Raw genomic sequence first — 21,225 nt, forward strand, 5'->3', positions numbered from 1 at the left:
TTGATACCTATAACTAATGAAAAATCAGTATTTTCATGGGATCTCTTGAAAATAAACTGATTTTTCTCTAGACTATATGCTTTGATTGATAGATTGATTTAATCTGCTTTGATTCAGATTGATTTAATGCGCTCAATCTAAAATTAGCTTTAAAGCTTTTCATGTAGGAATTACTTCTGCTAAGATTTTTAACTTGGACAATGTTCAGAAAGGTAAGGTTCAAAAAGGAATGCTGAACATTTTTTGTCAGCATGTCATCCTGGATCCAAACTCACTCTCGTTGTAATGCATGGTCACATCCTCATTTTAAAACTCCTGCAACACAATAACCAATACAAAATACTGTCTATGTAGTTACTCCAACTACAGTTCAGGAGAAGGCTTCTGGCCTACAGAAACAAAACTAGGAAACAGTTGAAAGCAAAGGTAGGTTTTCCATGGGAATTGGACATTTCACCTTCTGTACTGCCGTATTTTGAAAAGAACAGTAAAATTATCACTTATTTTATAAGATTTATGCTAAAAACCCATATGATTCTTTGAAATTCTTGTTCCTCTGCTAGCAGGTTCATTACTAAATAATAGTATAAAAAACATTAAAGCTCTGATAATGGAGCCTCCTAAAAAATATTAATATTTAAGTTTTGCCTCAGCAAATCTTTGCATAGAAGATTAGACTAATCTATTTTAAAGACTGGAAATACCATAATGACATATTAACATCACTAAATGCACATAATATTAGCTGTAGAAATTCACACCATGAATCTTATCTTTTTTTTCATAAACTTCTTAATCCCACATCTGACCTTCCATTTATTCTGTAAGGTAGATAATGATTTTTAGACTCTTGGCTAAATGTTCTTATAAAAGCTCTCTGTCCTTGCTCCAGGTATGGTTCTAGAGCCTATTAAGACTTTTTAGTTAGATATTCAAAGGAGTTAATGTATCAGACCACAGGTATGCTAAAGTGCAAGCTTCAGTCTACCAACAACTGGGGGAGCTGCTTACTTCTTATGCAGTGCAGATCAGTGTGCACTTCAAACATTACTGAAGTCCAAGGAAAGCAAGATGTGAAATAAGCTTCTAGTGATCAGAACACTAGAATGGATTTGGAATATCCTGCATGCATATGTCTCTATAGAGAGGAAAAAAAAAAAAGGGAAAAGCGTAAGGGGAGGGGGGGACTGCTGTAGGTTAACACTTTGGTGGTAAAAGGGTCTTGAAAGAGAGTTCTTTCTTTTCATGCTGCCCTGCCTTCCTATAGGTTTTAGCACTAATAACCATTTGAAGCACTTGTTTGCTTTTTAAAATTTAACCCCAAACAATCACGTTATGAGGCATGTGTTTCTAAGTGAAAGGCAGGTACAAGGGGAGCACATGAGAACTGCCTGTGTTCTTGCTTATTCCTCTTCAGCTTCATTTGTATGAACACTCACCTCTCTCCAGCTGTGCTAATAACTGAATTTTAACTGTTTTCAATGGATCAGTAAAAGTGGGTACAGCACCAGAATGTGCTGCCTTCTCACTTCTGAGTGCCAGTGCTCTGGACTGCAGTCTGAGCAGTTCTCCGAGCCCCAGAAACTACATTTGTGACACTCAACCTTGGAACTGATTGCTATGCTAAAAAGGAGTGTTATTATCATCATCATTATCATAATTGTTTAGCATAAGGTAACACAAGTTCTAAACACATTCAATTGCCTTAAAACTGCAAGACTTTTAAGGGTAAAGTCATTTAGAAGTACCTCGCTTTTGAATTTATTACTGGTGCTTAGATCTGTGAGAGATACTTGTACAGTGTAAAATAGTACAATAGTGTCAATGGTGACATTTCACTATTTAGCAAATAAATTTGGCATAAATATAAGGCAGGCAGAATTAAGGGATATTACAAGTCTGTGGGGACAGCTAAGGGTCACACAGTTAATGCTGGAAATAAACACACAGTTCTATTTTTGTGAAAAGGAATGTCAGTCTTATCTGAGTAATCTTGCCATAAAGCACTTAAAATAAAACAAACACAAAAGTAAAGCAACCAGAACCTCACAACAAAACAAACTGCTCTCACTGCATTCATAGGTAGATTTAATATAGCATGTTTATAAATGGGTTCTCTATTATTTTGATCTTTCTCTGATTCTGTTTGGACATTTCTGTGTTATAAATGCTGAAAAACAATTCTCTTTCCTTGTTGTTACTGAGCTGATTACATGGAAAATAAGATGTTTCTCCTTTTCTCCCTACCTTTGCGTTGGCCAGAAAAAAATATTAATAATGCTGTCCCCTCAAGATGTGAATGTGATGCCACACAGCTTCGTAGGGGAAGGGAGCATTTCAGGCAGCCAGGTTTTTCTATACATTCTTAATAAAATCAGTTAAAACTCCGCTGTGGAGCTTGCAGGGGCAGAACAGCTCAAGACAGGAATTATACAGCCCCATCCTTTAAAATTACTTTTACGAAGAAATTACCAGAGGAGCTTTCTAAAGCACCGTTCCATTTATGTACCACGTTCAATTGGTTATTTCTGTGGGCAAAGCGGCACGACACCTGCGCCTGCATGGAGCTGTGCTAAAGGCTCTCCTCGGCGCCAGTGCGAGGTGTCCCCTTCAGCTCACGAAAGCTCCGCGTAGCCAGGCACAGGGAAACCTGGAGAGCAACAGAGGAATCGCATCTTCGAACGCGTTCTGAACTCCGTGCCCGGCTCTGCATCTTTCCCGTGGTCAGGAGGAGTTTTTTTCGTTGCTGGGGTTCTTTGGTTTCTATTTAATAACGGCCATGCGGAGCAACCAAATAACAATCTGAGGGAGGTTTACATTTTTTCAATGCACTTCAGTTTCCTAAAAGAGATGTTCAAGTATCAGGCTCTTCACTACAAACCCTTGAAAATTATGAAAGTCGAGAGAAATTCAACTCGAAACCACCAGCCCACACTCCGGCATCTCCCCCCGTGAACAAGGCAGCCATCGATAGCTGCTGGGCAGTCAGGAGGTGTCCAGCTTAGCCGGCGTTTGTCGCGGGTCGCGGATTCCCCGGCGGAATTCCCGGCGCTCGGTTTCCGCAGCCCCGCCGGGCACCGCCGTACGGGCAGCGCTGCCCCGCCGCCGGCCGCAAGCCGCCAGGGGGCGCCCGAGCGCGCGTCCCCCGGGGGGCGAGCGGGGCCGAGCCTCCCGCGCCGCCCCCCGCCCGCGCACGGCGGCAGCCGGACCGCACCTCTCCGCTCCGCACCTCTCCGCTCCGCAGCTCTCCGCACCGCCCTGCTCCGCTCCGCTCCGCTCCGCATTGCACGGCCGCCGCACAATTGCGCTCCGCTGTGCCAGCGGGAGCCGGCCGCGGAGGCGGCGAGGATGCTGCCCCTCAGCCGCGGGCGGCCCCGCCGCTGGCAGCGCCCGCTGCTCCTCCTGTCAGCGCTGCTCTGGGCGCCGGCGCTGGTGGCTTTCAACCTGGACGAGGAGAAGCTGACGGTGTACAGCGGGCCCCCGGGCAGCTACTTCGGGTACTCGGTGGACTTCTACATCCCCGACCCCAGCACGTGAGTGCCGCGCCGGGGGCGGCGGGGCTGGGCCGCCCCCGCGCCCGTGGAACGCTTCGGGAAGGCGGCGGGCGTACGGCGGCGTCGCGCCCGCGGGGTGACAGCGCCCGTCGCCCGCCTGTCCCGGTCGCCCCGGTGACCTCCCGGTGTGTTTCTCAGGGTCAGTGTCCTGGTGGGAGCTCCCAAAGCCAACACCACGCAGCCAGACATCGTGGAAGGAGGAGCGGTGTATTACTGCGCCTGGCCCGCCGCCCGGTGCAGGCAGATCCCCTTCGACAGCACCAGTAAGTGCGCGGCTGTCCCGGGCGCAGCGCTGTGCATGTCGCGCCGCCGTGCCCGGGACCCCCTGGGCTCCTCCGCGATCCCTCTACTTGGGTCGCTTTGATCCGAGTGTCTGCACTCGGATAGAAATCCCGCTCCTGGGAGTCTGAATGCATGTGCTCTTGCAGGAAAGGGTTTAATGGTCCCCAGAGAAATAACAGGATTGTGACCTCCAGGATCAGTAGTTCATCTTAATAACTGCCTTTTTTTCCCCTTCTTCTCTGCTAAAAGGTATTTTTGGCAGATTCCTGCGTTTGAAAATACTTTTGCACTTTCAGAAGGCAAAGCCCAAAAGCCTTGTCTCACACTTCTCTGAACCACAGAAATACCAGGATTTCTAGTGTTTGCTGTTATTTTCAACGAGGGGATTTCTGGCTGTTCAGATGGATAAAAGTGCCTCGTGTGGCATGCTTATTTAATTCTATTCAGAAAGCAAGAATTTATTTCAGAATACTGAAGCTAGATGCAAACCGATTTAGGCACAATGTGGATAGATTATATCCACTTCCAAAATCCCAAGACAGATGTTTCTTATTTAATTAGAGGGAACACAAGTTTTAAACAATTCAAGCTGTTTATGTTTTCTGTTGTCTCTTTATAGGTTTTGAAAATAATTTAAACCTAGTGTTTGCAAAGACTTTAAAACTGCTTCCTTTATTTAGGCAGACTTTGACAGTTTGACCATTAAGCGAAAGTTATTGTTCTTTAGGTTATATTTAATCTTAATATTTGTGGTTTATTGAAATGTGAACACATTACAATTTTTTGTTTGTTTGTTTTCTGAAAGAAGTTAAATTAGAAGAGCTCACTTAACTGTAGCAAATAAGCAGTGCAGTTTTTTCCTCCTCCCAACTCCAGCCACCCACATCTTATTACTGTGTTAGTATCTAGGAGTACTGATCAGGATGACTTTCCCATCATGCAGAGCATTCTTCAAAACAGAGTAAGTGGGAGTTCATTTGTGTGTATATGGCTACTGGGGCAGGTAAAAGTATGTACAGCATCTGGTTATATATAAAAATTGAATTGTATATAGACAGTATGCATACATTATTTTAATTGTGATATGTTCTGAGTGTACATATTTAAAATAAAACCAGGAAATAGAGGAAATATTAATGTATTTCCCATCTTACAGTCAGACAGTTCATGTACCAAAAGTGGAATGTATTATCTATACAAAATAATTTCAAGTTTGAATAGAAAACGTAGAGACCAAATGAAAATTCCATCATGTTTTTGAAGGGGAGTTTTGAAAAATTTATGAAAATCTAGTGATGAAACCTAGAAGGACATCTGACTTTCCTATGGGAAACTTGGGACAGCTCCATACTCTTCACAGAGATGTCCTTTTGCACATACTATGTTTTGAATAAAGGCACAAACAAACTGGGAGTAAGTATATCAATAAGGCTTTGGACTGTATCACACAACTATTCAGTTTGGAATCTCCAAAGGGTGGTTCATTTGATCTTCCTGAGCTGGTTGTGTCCTCTGGATAGAATCCTGACTTGCAGACAGCTGAAGTTAAGCCAGAGAGCAGCTGTGGTGTAGGCAGAGATGCACTGTCCTTGTGGGAGGGATGGCAGCATAGGCAGGTTTAGCAGTGCTGCCCCTGGCTCTGGAATGCCAGTCCCAAGAGCAGTAAAGGTGTCATTTTGCACAATTCAGCAATGTCCTGTAGACAAGGACCCAGGGAAGAAGGTTTTGCATGGCTTGTACCACACCCTGTTCTTCACTGCCAGCAACAGAAAGGCCATCTCCAACATGCTTTAGATGACTCCTGCTGCTGATTTCTGGATGTCACTTTTTTCTATCCCAAACCCATTATTTACAGGATCAAGTTTTCCTTCTTTTCCACTATTGGCCCCAGCAGAGTAGTCCACGTGAGCTCTGTCCTAGGTGAAACTATTTCAAATAGTCTGTCACACAAATTTTCTTTTGAAGTTTTTAGCTCTGTAATACCTACTGGGACAGTCCTTGGTAAATATGTGGGGTGTTTCCAGTTTGTGGCTCCTGCACAGACATCTTGGACTCATTATGCCTTCTCCTACATCACTCAGATGTTGTTGCTATTCCCATTTTTAATATTTATTCTAATAAACAGAGAGAAGTCAGTCTGGGTTGTCAAAGATCATACAAAAAGGTGATGATGATGATACCGGTAACTGACTCGAGGGCTTTTTCTTCTTCTTCCAGTGCCTTTACCACAAGATTATTCTTTCTTCCAAAACAGAAACTCAAAAGTTGTTAGGAGACTGGAAGTTCAGTTGTAGCAGCTTTAATATTGAAGATTAATGCTTTCATGCCTTGTAGGAGATCTTTAAAAGTCTTGTAAAGCTTTGAGAATGTTTTCTGAAACAAAACAGAAGAACTACAGAGGCTGCTTCAGAGCTGAAAAATTTCATTTTAATGCATTTTTTATGCAATGCTTCAATTTTTCAATACTTTCTTCTTGACTCTAACTAAATAATATCTCAGCTAATTAGCTAAGCAAAGAACAATAAAAAACCAAAAGTACTGAATAATTTGGAGCATTCTTAAATAAGTTCAGAAGTATAAACTGAGTGGAACTGGAAAGAACTGGAAAGAAAGGCAGTGTGAACTAACAAGTGGATAAAGAATTTGCTAAATCACCATTTTTCAGCCTCAAAAGTTCAATGGGGAGAACTTCTAAATTCAAAAAAAATTGTCAGTCAGGCAGACTCACATATATTATATCCAAAGTTCAATATGTGAAATTGCTTCAGGTCACAGAAACTATAACTTTCACTATTACATAAACATTCAAGAGAGGAACAAATCCAAGAGTTAGGTATGAGCATGAGGACTCATGTCTTCTTCTGAGGACTGGATGCACAAATGAATCTCAGCTGTGGTGCATTCAAAGCAAGCTATGTTTTGCCTTTGAGGAGGGAACATGCAGTGTGTGCACTTGGATGATGTTTGGACTTTTACTGCCACAAACAGGTATCTTAAGTGGATATCTCATTGGTAAGACTCATATATAACTGCACAGATTACTTCTGTTTCCACAAAAATAGTACAGCTATCTCAAGTGAGATTCCTGTGTTTGCAAATGCTTTTATGTTATTTCTATTAACACTGTTACTATCTCAGTCCTACTAAATTAAAATAGTGAGGACACTGACTAGTATTGTGTGATGGCTTTAAGTCAAGATTCTGGACATTTTCAGATATCATGGTGTGGAGTTACCTTGTACTAATTTATAGTTATCGTGCATTTTACAGTTACTGAGGTGTGTAATGAATGGCTTGTTGACTAAAAAGGAACAAAATATCTCTCCACCAACATTTGAGGTTTGTTAAGAGGCAGTGATGAACATGAACAGGCTCATGAGTCAGGAAAGGGAAAGAGGAAAAAGTAATCTGTTGAATTTCTAAACTGTTTGTTGCCTTAGAAAGAGGGGGCACTTGTTCAAGAGGTGGTATGGAGGAACCAAGTAACTGACAGACACCTTAGTTAAAAACTTAGTCTTGCTTAGGTTAATTTTATGATGTTCAGTGTTGAGATAGGATGATATTTGGTTCTGTAAAGGCTCTTTGGTTAAAGGGATTTTTTTTGTTTATTTAGTTGTGTGAGTAATATATTTTTATTTTTAAAATAACTGAAGATGTGTTATTTTTAAAAATGTCATTCCATATCCTGAGCCATAGAGTCCCAAAGGGAGAACATGAGTGCCAGGCCTAAATCTGATATCCTGACTGCAGTGTTTCCCAGTGGATCAGGGATATGACACTGCAAGGGATGCTCCCAGTCACTGGCAAGGTGCAGGTAACCTCCCTCTTACCACACATATTGTGGCACTCAGTATTAAACTTTATTTTTTGGATCATGCAAGCTCTAAATGACAGAAGAAAAGTCTTTATGGTTTATGAAGCCCCCTTACTCTTTTTTATTTTTTCTCAGATGCTAAGATCAGATGAAGGAGTAGATACTGTATTCCCAGTGAAAGATAGAAAAAACCTCTAAAAAATGCATGGCTGCTGTTGAGTGCCATGTTCAACCTGTCAAACACAGACTGGGCTCCTTACTACTAGCGATGATGCTCAAAACCAAGACTATTGCTGAAACCATCTCTGTGGCACTGTGCATGTGTTAGAATGCCCAAGAGGGTCTGAGTGCTATGGGCAGCTGCATAACCTGTGTTAGTGTGGAAATGTCTGTGGGCTAAACTACCCTGATGAGAAGATGGCTAAATTGGAGTCTATTGAGGTGCAGGAGTATCTGCAGCACATCAAAAAAGCCACATCACCTAACTGAAATTGCTCTGGAGGAAGTGTCCCTGATGGTTACTAATTTCTCAGGCCACCTATCTCTGCTTTTCATAGTAGCTAACCCAGTGATTTCCAAAGCAATGAGGTTATTTACTTGCAATAATTAATCCTATTGATGAAATAGCATTCCTGACAAGCAAGAGAGGGGAAAAGGAGGGGAGGATGAAATTTTGTCTTGTAGGATTTGAGCTGATCCATCCATAAGCAAATCATATAACCGGACATTCCCATATGGGTTGGCCAGTGATATGGCCTGCAGCCAAGAAGGGGCTTTAGCAGGAACTCTCTGTGTTTCCTGCTGTTGATACAAAACTGACTCTGCAGTCCTGTGTTTGCACTTCTTTAAAGCTCCCTAGGTCTGTCTGCCAGGGTCAAGGCTCTGGGAAGAAGCTCAAAGCACTACCCTTGAAAGCACAATGGGTGCTTTAACCTGCTCCATTGCAGCAGGGAGCTGAGATAAAGTATAATGGAAGGGCTTTTAGTATCCCCTTACCCCAGGAAATATAGATTGAAGGGCAGTGACTCTTCTCCCTTGTTTCCCTACTTTGTGAAGTTGTCTGGTTGCCTTGCAGCGTCAGGCTGTGATACTCTGAAACTCAATGAGAGGACAGGGAAACAAGCGTTGGCATCATATTAAAGACTTGTGGTCTGTCTTTCCTCTCTTGCCTACACAAAGCTAACCTCTTTTTTGTTTCTTCTGCATGAAATGGGTTTACAATGACTATTTCTGCCCTAACACTGAGGTGGAATTACCGAGTCCTTGTTTCAACTGTGTGCTCTTCCATTCTGCTGCCAGGAGAGGTAGCAGGAGAGCAATATCAGGAAGACTTTCTCCTCTCTTGATTCTGAATCATTCAGAGCATCTTGCAGGCAGAAGCAGACATAAATACCCCCTAAAGCGCACTATTGCGTTTGAAATCTGGTAAAAAGCTAATAGTTCAGATTTTGGATATTCACTATCAAGGTCACTTTTAGTTATAATACTTAATAGGCTGCATCAAGTTCTTGTATTTTAAATTAGTCCTGGAGGCAGAATTTCAGATACCCCTTCCTTTAAATTTCTGGAACACACTGGGGTGGTTTTTTTGCTATCAGTTAACTCCACCAGTTTTACTAAAATAGGTTATATTTTTTCTAAACTAGCTGGAAAAAATCTGAACAGCCTCTGAAGAGGAGCAGGGAAGGGGGATGTAAATCAGATCTCACCAAGAACACAGTTGATAAAAAACATGAGCTAATCTGGCCAGCAGTTGAGCTGATTGTAACAGAACCCAGGTACTATATAAGGAGATGATGTATTGTGGGACTTGAGAGCTTTAGTTACATGAAAAAATCATTAGCTGTGGAGATTGTAAGATTCTGGGGAAAACTTAGAATCCTGTTATAAAACAGAATTTGAATCTCAATAGAAATTGCTGAGAGAGAACTTTGTTGTACTTAAAAATGTTGACACATTTTAGTCCACTATGCCAGTAAGACCTTATCTGGAACATCATGGTTCACTTGTAGCATTCTGATTTATAATAGACTCTCATGAGTTTCTTTTGTAAGTCTCAGCCCTGTCTAAAGAAAGGAAAAAATACTCTTAGCTATGTTAGTTCAAGCCCTGAGGTCTTAATTTGTTTTTGATCAGATTGTATTTAGGAAAAAAATCCTACTTTTGATGATTTCTTTTTGGTTTTTTTTGATTCATGGAATGTCCAAGTAAAGCTCTCTAGATACAATCTATTAGATTAAAATGACTCATATGAATAGCAGCTAAGCTGCAGTAAAAACCAGATATAAAATAGATTGTTGCAGAACCAGATAAGTCTAAATATAGAAACAGCTCTTCTCATCATGACAGTGTTTTGCATATCCTTACTCTTCCTCAACACTTCGGAACTCCTTTTTCTCCCCAGCATTAATTCAAACAATTGTTTTGCTTAGTTGCCTAGATCGTACCGAGTGCTTAGCTGTGCTTTTGAATTCAGCCTCTCTGGAGAGGGTCTAATATCAATGGTGCTGTGAAAGTTACTGAGTTACCTTTGCTTTGTAACAGGTGGTATCATCAGACTCTTCTGGTAGTGATATGATGGTAGGATTGTCAAGATTCCCTTGTTTCCCTCACTTCTAGAAGATGGGAGCAAGTATGCCAGGACCCTTCCTTCTCCCTCTTCCCTTCTGTAAGCCAGAACACTAATGATGCAGCAGAGCTGCTTTCAGAGTTAGCTGAGGCTGCTCAGAGCCTTTTGTCGTAAGCTTCTGAAACCACCGCAGAGGGGGAGAGCTACAGTCTCTCTGGGAAATCTCTTTTAGTGCTTAAGACTTATTCAGAAATTCCCCTGCTGCAGCTTGTCTTGGTTGCCCCTTTTCCTTTTGCTGCATACCTCAAATGGGAGTTTGGCACTCTCTTCTCTCTACCTATTGAACACTGGGTGAAGCACAAGTAGATCATCCTTTGCTTTCTCTTCTTTTGGCCAAACACCTGCAAGTAGTGATGCCTGAAAACTGTACATAACATTCCAAGTGTTATCTCTGTGTCAGGAATATCCACTTTTCTTTACCTGTATAAATTTCTAGAATTATTTGTTTGTTTTATACATTTGTATTCACATTTTATCCAAATATGGATAGATTTGGGTAATCGTTCACCTCTACTCTGTGTATCTATAATTATGTACAAATAAATGTAATCCATGTATTGTATTTTAACTGTATTTTTATATGATGGATGTGCATAGATACACACACAGGTGTATCAAAACAGGTATTAGAAAAGGAATTTCCATCATGGATGTAGGCACAGATCTGTGGGCAGAGTGTACCTGAACCTGCTGCAGATGCCTGTTTAATGGACATCTGTGTTTATCCAGGACATACAGGCAAATAGACCCAGAGCATTTAGACATAATACTTCTCAAAATTCCGGAATGGTGAAAAGTTATGTGAAAGACCTTTAAGTGTATTACATAGACAAGTATTTTGCTTTGATTAGAAGCATTATTTTCCTGTATAAAGTTTGATTAAAATATTTTCACAGAATCATTTAGGTTGGGAAAACCTCTGAGAACATGGAGTCCAAGCTTTGAATGATCACCACCTTGATCTGCTTTTGTTCATTTGAGTATTTTTAAATTATGAAAGGTGCTGCATTTTTTATTTAAAGTTTTCAGGAGCTGAATGAATCACACTAAGTACCAGTGTCTGCCCATACATCTCTTATGCAGGTATTAATTAGTATTAAAAAAAAATATTGGTAAGGGAAATGTTTGGTTCATGCCTATTAAGCTGTTTATGATGTGCTGACTTAGTGACTTAGAGGAGACCAATTCCCATAGAAAGCACCAAATTTACTTTAATGTGTGTGAATGAATTTGCACTAACACCTGCTCTAGAGTCAGGATTTAAGTGAATCTGTGCTATTGCTCTTATCATAGGTTTGCTTTTTGCTGTCCAAACTCAAATTTTTTCTATTTTTCCAATTACTGTTTTGGCAAAGTAAGGGACTTTTAATTTTTCTGTTTGGTAGCCCCTGGGTACCTCAGCTGAAAAACTGGGTGAAGGAATGCTGGTTTTCATGATCATGTTTCTGTGTCTCCAGAGCTGCTTCTGAAGCTGGATTGTAAGGCAGTGCCGTGTATAGGGGTCATGGCTCCTGCAGTAGAAAAATGAGGTGCTTTGGGTTTGCTGAAATGCAATTTAAGGATGTTCTCATACCTAAATTTATATTTATAAATCTCTCTGCTCTTTGCATACTCCTGGTTGTCTGGGCCTTAGTCTGCAGCGCAGTCTTAGGCAGTATCATTATGAGTGACTCCAGAGCTGCGGCTCAAGCCAAATTTGCGAGTCCTGCAGACTGTTGGCTGTCTGGAACAGCTCTTGGGCTGGCTCTGAAGCAATCCAGCTGGTACTCAGGCACTCCTTGGACCTCTCTGTGGACAGGCTCAGGCGTTGTGTGCCCAGCCCAGCTGCTGGCTTGTACTCTTGCACTAGTGTCACATATCATGATACAAGATAGCCTGGACTCCTTCCTAAAAGGGGCCAGGCACTCTCCTCCAGAAGAGAAAATGGTATCTGAATGCAACCTGAATTCACACCAAGTTTTTGCTCCTCACAGAAATATAGCTGTGGGTAAAGTACAGTATAGACTTAGCCTGTGTGCCTCAGATGCCCATAAATAGCACAAGGAGAGATATTTCCCTGTCATATAATGGTTTGTCAGGGTACAGACAAGCTACTTTTTTTAAAATGCTTAGATAATGCTGTTTTGAGCAATATACAGGTTTGGGGGGTTTTCAAACTGCATTGGGATTTATGTGAATTAAATGAATAGCGTTTATCTGAGTCTAATCTAAGATGGTCATCCATGGCTATTTACAGTTGGTTTAAAAAAAAAGGTACTTGAGGTACTTTTGGGCCATAATTCTTCTGACCTTTTCAGAGTTTTGCTTTAGGAGGAAAAGAAGTGGCTTATATCATATCCTCAAATGTAGGTGGGTGACTAGCTCAGAAGTGGACAATTGCAGCAAGGCATAGTAATGACACCTTGTGTGTGTTCAGACAAGTTAGTTGTGTATGTTGCTTCATTTTGCTAAAGTTACATGGAAAGCAGTAGATGTTTTATAGCATTCTGAAATACTGATTAGTTTTTACATACAAAAGACTAAACTGTATTTTAAGGCACAACCTCAGAAACTGGAAATATGTCTCCATAGGTCTAGCAAGGATGCTGAACAAAACTGATTAGAAAATTTCTATCAAAAGAGATTTTTCTAGGGGGGAAAAACCCTATTTTTTAATTTGTGTTTCTGTGATATTTTTCAAATTATTTCATAATGAAAATCCCATGCCACATGATGAAGGATTCCTAGTAGCCATATGCCACTAAACGAGGGGGGATTGTGCATGTGTGTATGTACAGTTCTTGCAGATTTATTGGTAAATTCAGCTGTGGTTTGATAAATCCTGCAAATGGTTGTCCAAGTTTTAAAATTTAATTTCTTTTCAAATGTTGGTATACTTTGCCAATAGACAAATATATTGTTTTGATTGAAAATGTAAGCTCCTTTTATGTTAGAATACTGGCCACGAGTATCCTCAGAGCCAGGCTTGCATTGGCAGCTGTAAGCTGGCCATGGCTGATTTTCAGGCTTCAAAAGTTTTGTTTGTATCAAGACCCCATCTGTGGACATTGATCATATTCAGATCTGCTGGAGCATTAAAAAAAAAGAAAAAAGAAACCTTTAAAGTCTGAAAGGGTCTGACTTCACTGGAAAAAATAATTGAAAGTAGTGTTGCCAACATCTAGGTAGGAGCTGGCAGCGCATGCCATGTGCTGTGTCAAATATGCTGTCTCTCACATCCACACAAGTTTAGGCCTAACTTCAACAAAATGTATTTTTTAAATTAATATTTTCAGAGTAATTTTAAATTATACTTCCTGAATTTTTAAGAGCTAAATATTCCTGAAATTTATCTCCCTAAGCATGAACTTCAACAGTAGCTTCTGTAATTGGCACAGCATGGAAGCAAATACTTGCAAGAAGGAAGATGTTTCCTTAGAGACTTTCAAACTTGAAAAGATTCATTCTCATTCAAATTTCCTTCATGTGTATTAGGAAAAAACACAGAGATAGAATACCCTTGTTCTCCAAGTATGATGCATTTTTCTTTCTTATTCAGATTATAATATTTATGAGATTACCCTAGGCTGAAGTCACTGGTGAGCTAACATCCTAGGAAACATTCAGGTATCTCCTGTATTCCTGCTGGGCAAATCCCAAGGAGTGTTGACTTTTTAAAATGTTGGCTGTATTTTTTCTCAGTTATTTAAAAAGTATGTAAATCCTTAGAATATGATCTGACACTACTTTTTTTTTAGCATTCCAAGGTACAGAGTATGTGGTTTTATTTTCACTTAGACTTTGAGTGACTAAAAAGGATTGATTTTTCTGAAATCCCTCCTGACATGAACCAGAAACAAACATAAGGGAATGCAGATACAAGGGGGTAGGAGAAATGCCCTTCTTATGTATAAATTGAAAAGTTCATTAGGAATGACTGGTGAGGGAAGAGCATAGCTCATGAACATATGGGAAATCAGTTTACTTCAGAGAACTGAGGGTGAAGGGAAGGGATGTCTGCTTTTTATTAAAACCTGAAATGCATTATAATTGGCCTGAATCTTTGCCCAGATGGCTTCTCTTATGCTGACATCTGCAAGAGTGTATATAAAGCAACATTAGGAAGCTGTCTCTTGTGACAGTGTGTACACATGTAATTCTGTTAAAAACTAAGTCCTTTGCTATCTGTAGTGTTGGTCTTTGAATAAGCATGCTGAGAAATGTCATTTGTTTGACAAAATCTAATTATGGAACATGCTTTTTACATGGAAAGTTTCTGCCACATCTGAGAAAACTTTTTAGGGCTTTTCACCTATTTTTGTAGACTCTTGTTCATTCTTCATCATAAATTCCAAGTAAACTTTTTTTTTTTTTCAGGGGGAAACACAGCATTTCTTATTTCAGTCCTGTGTATTCTTTTCTAAAGTTTAAGTGTTATTACTTTGAATCTTCATGTGTGAATTTAAGCTGGCTTTGGCTGACCAGTGAAAAGGTTAAATGATAATAAAAAGTCAATTTCCTATTGAATGGGTTGGATGATGACAAGTGGATGCAATGTAATATATCTGTTAATCTGTTCACTTGTGTTAAAAATAAGCTGTCAACATAGTGCTTCTTTCTTTGTCAGACAACAGGAAAATTAAAGTCAATGGCACCAGGGAACCTATTGAATTTAAGACGAATCAGTGGTTTGGAGCAACAGTCAAAGCTCATAAAGAGAAAGTTGTGGTAAGTCTTATGCATTTGATATTATTTTGGAAATAAACATTATTTTTCTCAAATGTATATGTTTAATAGCTTCCTATGTGTACATTATGGAAATAACTCTCTGATTATGCCTGAGTTATAAAACAGAGGATGTATATAATTCGAAGGACAAAGGCAACCTATAAAATCAGGTTGAACTGATCAAGTGAAGATGATCCTGCTGCCATGTGAAAACAGCAGAATGTCATATTGTTGTGGAAGTGAATGATATTTTTTTAACAGATAAAGGACATATTTTGGAGATGTAGAGGAACTGATAGCTGTCTGCTATAAAATGTTTAGTATTATGAAGATATATATGGAATGTTAAATACAGAATATAGTGAAATTGCATGTATTTGAATGTCATGAAATGTTTTGAAAGCCAAGAACCTCTGTTAATGTTCAGTTAGGAAAACACTTATCTCTTGTCACATTTACATTTTTTTGAAGAGCTGTGTCATAGTCATGGTAACACAGCTTCAAAAAAAGCTGATAAAAAGAGCTGGTAAAAAAGCTCCAAATCAAAATGCAGTATCTGCTCTCCTGTTTCACTGACTGTTTTACCTGTATTGATAGGGGCCCAGCAGTATTTTTATTGCCTAGTAAAGTGCTGGTGATGCTGCTTATACACAGACATTTCATGTTTCCAATTGCATTAAGGTTTACATTAAAAACAGCACTGAAGTATATGTGATAAAAATAATTAGTTTGGTCATTAGTTTTACTAGTTTTTGCAATTACCAAGCAAAAATTTACCTTGGGATTTGATTAAAACTTCCAATTACTTCTTAAAAAGTAGTCTTAATTAAGGGAGGAAGTATCGAAAGGAAATGCTTTCCCTTATATTGAATGCCTTGTAGTTAATCTACAGAAGGATTTTGAAATGAAACTGGTAGCAAGTAAAACATCACCTAATTCTGTTACAGAGCTAACTAAACATAAAAATTCTTTAAAACTCTAAAAATAGGTGAACATTTTTCATTTTCTGTACTCCACTAAATTCACAGATTGAAATAAAATACTTCTTTGCCACCATTCCTGAAATCTTAATCAGTGATTAGAAAAACTCATCTCCAACAGATGTGCTGTGCCTGTACTGACCAAACTTCATTTATTTGGGGTTGGTCTTCTCAGTATCTGAAACCAAGGTATAGTCAACACTTTGCAGGCAAAAAAATTGGACAGCAAAGCTGGAAAGCTTTTTCTGTTAAGCTTTGTAGGCTGAGAGAAAATGTCATCAAACTGTCAGAAACTTGTTTTTTAAGCTACAGATTTAATAATGAATTGCATTAGTCAGCATTTATAATTATATTGTTCTTATTTCAGTTCTTTGGCTTGATGTCAGCTGTACCTAAAATCACCCCCACAGGACATATACTCCTCTTTTCTGCACTCCAGTTGTGCTCTCTGTTTCAATATGCAAGGTTTCCTAGGCAGGGGTGTGTGAAGTGTCCCTGTTCCTTAAGCCATTGCTCCACAAGCTCTGGCTGGTGGTAAGCTCTGAGCAGCACTTTGGTTCATACAGCCAGTACTGATTGCTGAATGAAGGCTAAGAGTAACAATACCTTGCCAGAAGTAGACAGCTTTGTAATTGAAAGAGTAGGACAAGACAGGACATGAATGAAGGATTTGTGTCCTAGAAAGGCAAGGTTGCAGGGAGAGGTAGTGTCTTCATGCTTCCAGACAATGAAAAGTTTCAGGGCACAGGAAACTGTGAGGAATTACTTGCAGACCTGAGAGCTTATTGTTCCTATTTTTCTAATTATCTGGATTACCTTCAGAAAATACAATGCTTCTCTCTACACAAATTTTATCTTTTATCTTTGTCATTTTTGAAACCCCATTGCTGTAACATGGAAGATTAAAAATCTAGCCAAAGCTTCCTTAGCAAAAAACTATTCACTCAGCTTGTTGAATGCCTTGTAACTGTATGGTGTCTATGAAGATTTGAACCAGGGGGTTATTTGGGGTTATTACCAGGCAGACACTCTGATGATTGTGATCAACCATTTGACAACACCCTGACAAATCTCCTGCTAAGTGGAGTCAGTTCACCCATTACCTTAGGACATACTGTGGCAGGGAGAAATGATGAGGAGGACTCCATCCTAGCAGAAGGCTAATTAAATACTTTATTATAGTATATTATTCTATACTATATTCATTGCATCTAAACTGAATCTGCCAAGCACTCAACTGCCCAGAATCTCATGACTGTCAGCAGACAGTCCACCCCCCACACACAGACACTTGGCTCTGATAGGCCAAGGAGACAAAACACTGTCACTCTGGGTGAACAATCTCCATATTGCATTCTACTTTGGCACACACAGGTGCAGCGAATGAGATAAGAATTGTTTTGAATGTTCTTTGCTCTCTACTGCTTCTCTCAGGTTCAGAGAATGGGAAGTCCGCATACCAGGACAGAACTGGGATTGCCTTCAGCCACATATATATGATTTGCATCTTAAATTATAGGATCAGCTCCTGTTCTATGAGCAGTAATAGAGCAAATATATTACTTTTGAAGCTGACTTAGAGAGTAGTTGTAACATGCCTTAAATGTGACTTGTAGTCCCTGACAGATTTCACCTGCCAAGGGCTATAAGTGAAACATCAGTGTGCTTTTCAATGAATATTTATAATGAAATTATATGAAGCAGTGATCCTGCATTTTCTTCTGTCATCATTACTATGTGAATGATACAACACGAGAGAGAATCCTTGTACACAGCCTATTAAAAACTACATTTGCCAGATGCAAGAGCGTGTGAAAGCATGTGTGTCTTCTGATGGGTGTTTCTGTTTTTATAGGCTTGTGCTCCTTTGTATCATTGGAGAACCCTTAAAGACAGCCCTGAGAAGGATCCTGTTGGCACCTGCTATGTAGCAATTCAGAACTTCAGTGCCTATGCTGAATATTCACCTTGTCGCAACAGTAAGCATTAATATGAACAGTCCAGCGTTGAAGGAATTGATTTTGCACTGAGCGTGTTCATTCTTTCAGTCTTCACACCACTGAGTCTTGATTGAGTGAAGGTTACTGTATGAAGTTATTGCACTGAATGAGGGTGTAAGGAAAAATTAACATTAAACTATATGCCTATAATTGGATGCTTTATTGTATAATTAATTGAAAGAGGAGAAACTAAGTAAATTAAGTGTGTGCAGTTACAGTAATGAGCTATAATTGGTTCAATTTTTGTGGCTTTAAAACATAGCAAACAGATCTAGATAAGAACCAGACAGCATATTAAACCAATTATTCATACTTATGCTGAGTATAAATGTCTCATCACAAGGTCATGATTTGGAGATCAGACCCTGCATAGAAACACACAAGCCTGTATCATTGCTCATGCCAATATCATCCTCAAGAGCTCATTTGTGAAGAGCTTTCAGCATGGAAGAAAGCCATGCACATTAACACTGCTGTTCCACACTCTTTTCTGTGCTGTTCTGAGGATGTGGTAGCAATCTCTGGGCCTTGCTTCTTGGGGAATAGGGATGAACAACATGCATATTTTGAACCAGATTCAGCCACCTAGAAGTCTGCAGAAAATACCACATGTTAGATTATTATCAGTCATTCATCTTGTTCAGCATTCTATGCCTATTGTAGTAGAGCTTTAAGCAGAGTTTTGTTGTGTCTTCCTTTTAAAGCCTAATCCTTGTCTCTGCATAGACAGGCACAGAAAGAAGCTGAATGTGTAAGAAATGGTGTCCTTAAGATCTGGTTTATGTACTTACTGAAGTCTCACTGAGCCTTTGGGAAAGGCTTATGTCGTCTGAAGTGAGAGTTCAAGTAGCCATTCCTACTCTCAGTTTCTCAATCCTGCCATCTTCTGGCACTCTGGCACACACAGAATTGCCATGAGATGCAGGGCAACACACTTTGCACAATTATGTAAGGATTAGGATAATAGAAATAGAAGGAGTCAGAAGGAGGAAAGTTATTTTTCCATGTACACATCCTGACCCTTACAATGTGTCAAGGTTTTTTGAGAACACCTTGGTAAACACTTATTTTTGTATTTATGACAGATCAGACTGTGATGAGCATTCTACAATCTTGTTGCGTTTTTTACTTTTTTATCTCCAGCTAAATTAAAACTGAATCCTTGATAGTTGTTTCAAGGGTCCTTCCATTCCAGTGGGAGGACAAAGTCCCAAGAAGCAGGCCCTATTTTTCAAAATGTTGACAAGGGACTGCATGATCATGGTCTTGTAAAAGGTCTTGATTTGCTCCTCCTCTTCTAAAAAAAAATACGTATTTTCACATATTTTGGCAATATTACATCTCATAGCGTTATACCTCCAGGAATATCTGTGTTATCTTCCACATGCACTGTAAAATAAATAAAATGCTTCTACCTTCATAATTGCAGGCAATGCAGATCCTGAAGGACAAGGCTTTTGTCAAGCAGGTTTCAGCTTAGATTTTTACAAGGTGAGATTCTACTTCTGAAGGATTTTGACTAAATGTCATTATGATATCTCTGCAGGGTTCAAGTGCTGTCTCAGTGATCATGAATTTATTTCCATGCTGTTGGATATGGAAACTTTTGTGAAACTGTTACAAGTTCTTTCCTCCTTTTCAAGCTTCAAATTTTCTTGCTTCAGTAATAAAAAGAAAGACTCAATCAGCACCTACTTTTTTCTGCAGCATTCTGCTTTGTCTGTCTTAACAGATAATTAGGCAAAAACTTCTATATGCTTCTATCTCAGTCTGTCCCACTTAAAATGCTTTACTTAACTTTCAGGAAGCAGTGGGGCAGGCACCAGCTAGTTTTAAAAAGTTAAAACATGTCACTGTTTAGTAGGAAATGACACAAAGCCATCAGAAGGCTGAGTGACACATAGCACCTGTTTATTTCGGACTGCTCCTTTTTAGACACTCAAGTGGACTTGATTGGTCCTTTAGTTAATACATTTCACCTGACTGGCTAATTAACAAGATGCCCTCTCATAAACAATCTTTGAGAATAACAAGAAGACAGACAGTAGGAAAACAACACCTGCAGGTTGTTTTTTAATAATAAGCTATCATTGTTTATCTCCAGCTCCCCAAAGTCTCCCAAAGGCCAATTCTGGGGAAACTTACCTAGTTTTCTGGCTGTCACATACACAAAAATAACCAAAGAATGCTTTTGGTGGCAGACGAGTCATTGAGTAAAACCAGTCTCATGTGGGGATGAAAGTACCTGAGGGAAAGGACTAGATTTTCTTAAATGCCAAGGGGGGCCAGTAACAATGTTGTGGGAGAAAGGATAAACTGTGTGTGATTGTTGTTATCTGGGCCATTATTTACAGCACCAGGGCTTCAGGTGACTTTGAACTGACCACTGCCATTCTTTTGAGCGTTCTGCAGCTGCGTTGTAGAATTCCCTCTAAAACATCACTATCGTTTCATTGAATTGGAGCACCCTCTTTTCTGTTAACTTTGTTTTGTTACAATTAAGCAGCAATTTTTGAGATGTTATATTAGTGGTAAAATAAATGGCTTTCATTCAAGTGCAGGTGCATAGGGTGATTTTAACTTTTTTTTAAGTGTGGGTTTTCCTGCACATCCATGCACCTACATCCTTTCCTTGAGCATGGCTATTCATTCTCCTTTATCATGATTCTGATATTATTTTGGTCATTTAAATTGCTTTTTTTTCCCATGCATGCTTAATTTTGCTGTGGTTTTTTGTTGGTTTTTTTTTTGTGGGTTTTTTTTTTTTTTTTTTTTTTTTTTTGTTGTTGTTGTGTAATTTTATTTAATTCTGCTTTTTGTAGAATGGAGACCTGATAGTAGGCGGGCCCGGTAGTTTTTATTGGCAAGGTATGTTCATCTGGCTGGTTAACTGGATCTAAGAAGTGAAGGAGAAAGTATTGTTGTTCTAGATTTCCACTGGGTTTTTTTTTGGTTTAAGATAACCAGTCTCTGATCTTACTTTCAACAAATGTAAATCAAAAGAATTGCTTAACAAGCAACTGAGCATAAAAATAAGCCATGAAAATCCAGAATGTGGGTTGTATAGGAAGCTAAACAACTGCAAAAAACTATTTTTATGTTGGCATTTTAGTATATTTGTAATTTAATTAATAAGTTGAATTTTTCCATAGAAATATTGCAGACTTAAAAATTGCTGATATTTGTAGAGCAAATATACTATTTTAAAATGTTTGTTACTTCATTTTTGAACACAGCCTTTTATAGCTATCGATAAGGA

The 21,225-nt window shown here is 39.4% G+C and overlaps 1 protein-coding gene across 1 annotated transcript in view; it reads left to right on the plus strand.

Annotated features, from left to right (window-relative positions):
- Positions 1–3,197: 3,197 nt before the first annotated feature.
- Positions 3,198–21,225, plus strand: part of ITGA8 (integrin subunit alpha 8) — a 110,928-nt gene continuing 92,900 nt past the window's right edge. Inside the window, exons 1-6 of the mRNA XM_059842568.1 lie at positions 3,198–3,533; positions 3,693–3,817; positions 14,886–14,986; positions 17,822–17,945; positions 19,396–19,457; positions 20,789–20,834. Of these exons, the coding sequence (XP_059698551.1) occupies positions 3,349–3,533; positions 3,693–3,817; positions 14,886–14,986; positions 17,822–17,945; positions 19,396–19,457; positions 20,789–20,834 (643 nt within the window). The 5' untranslated portion in view covers positions 3,198–3,348. The remainder of the gene's footprint in view (positions 3,534–3,692; positions 3,818–14,885; positions 14,987–17,821; positions 17,946–19,395; positions 19,458–20,788; positions 20,835–21,225) is intronic.

This window comes from Haemorhous mexicanus, chromosome 1, assembly GCF_027477595.1.
Source record: "Haemorhous mexicanus isolate bHaeMex1 chromosome 1, bHaeMex1.pri, whole genome shotgun sequence".
Taxonomy (NCBI): domain Eukaryota; kingdom Metazoa; phylum Chordata; class Aves; order Passeriformes; family Fringillidae; genus Haemorhous; species Haemorhous mexicanus.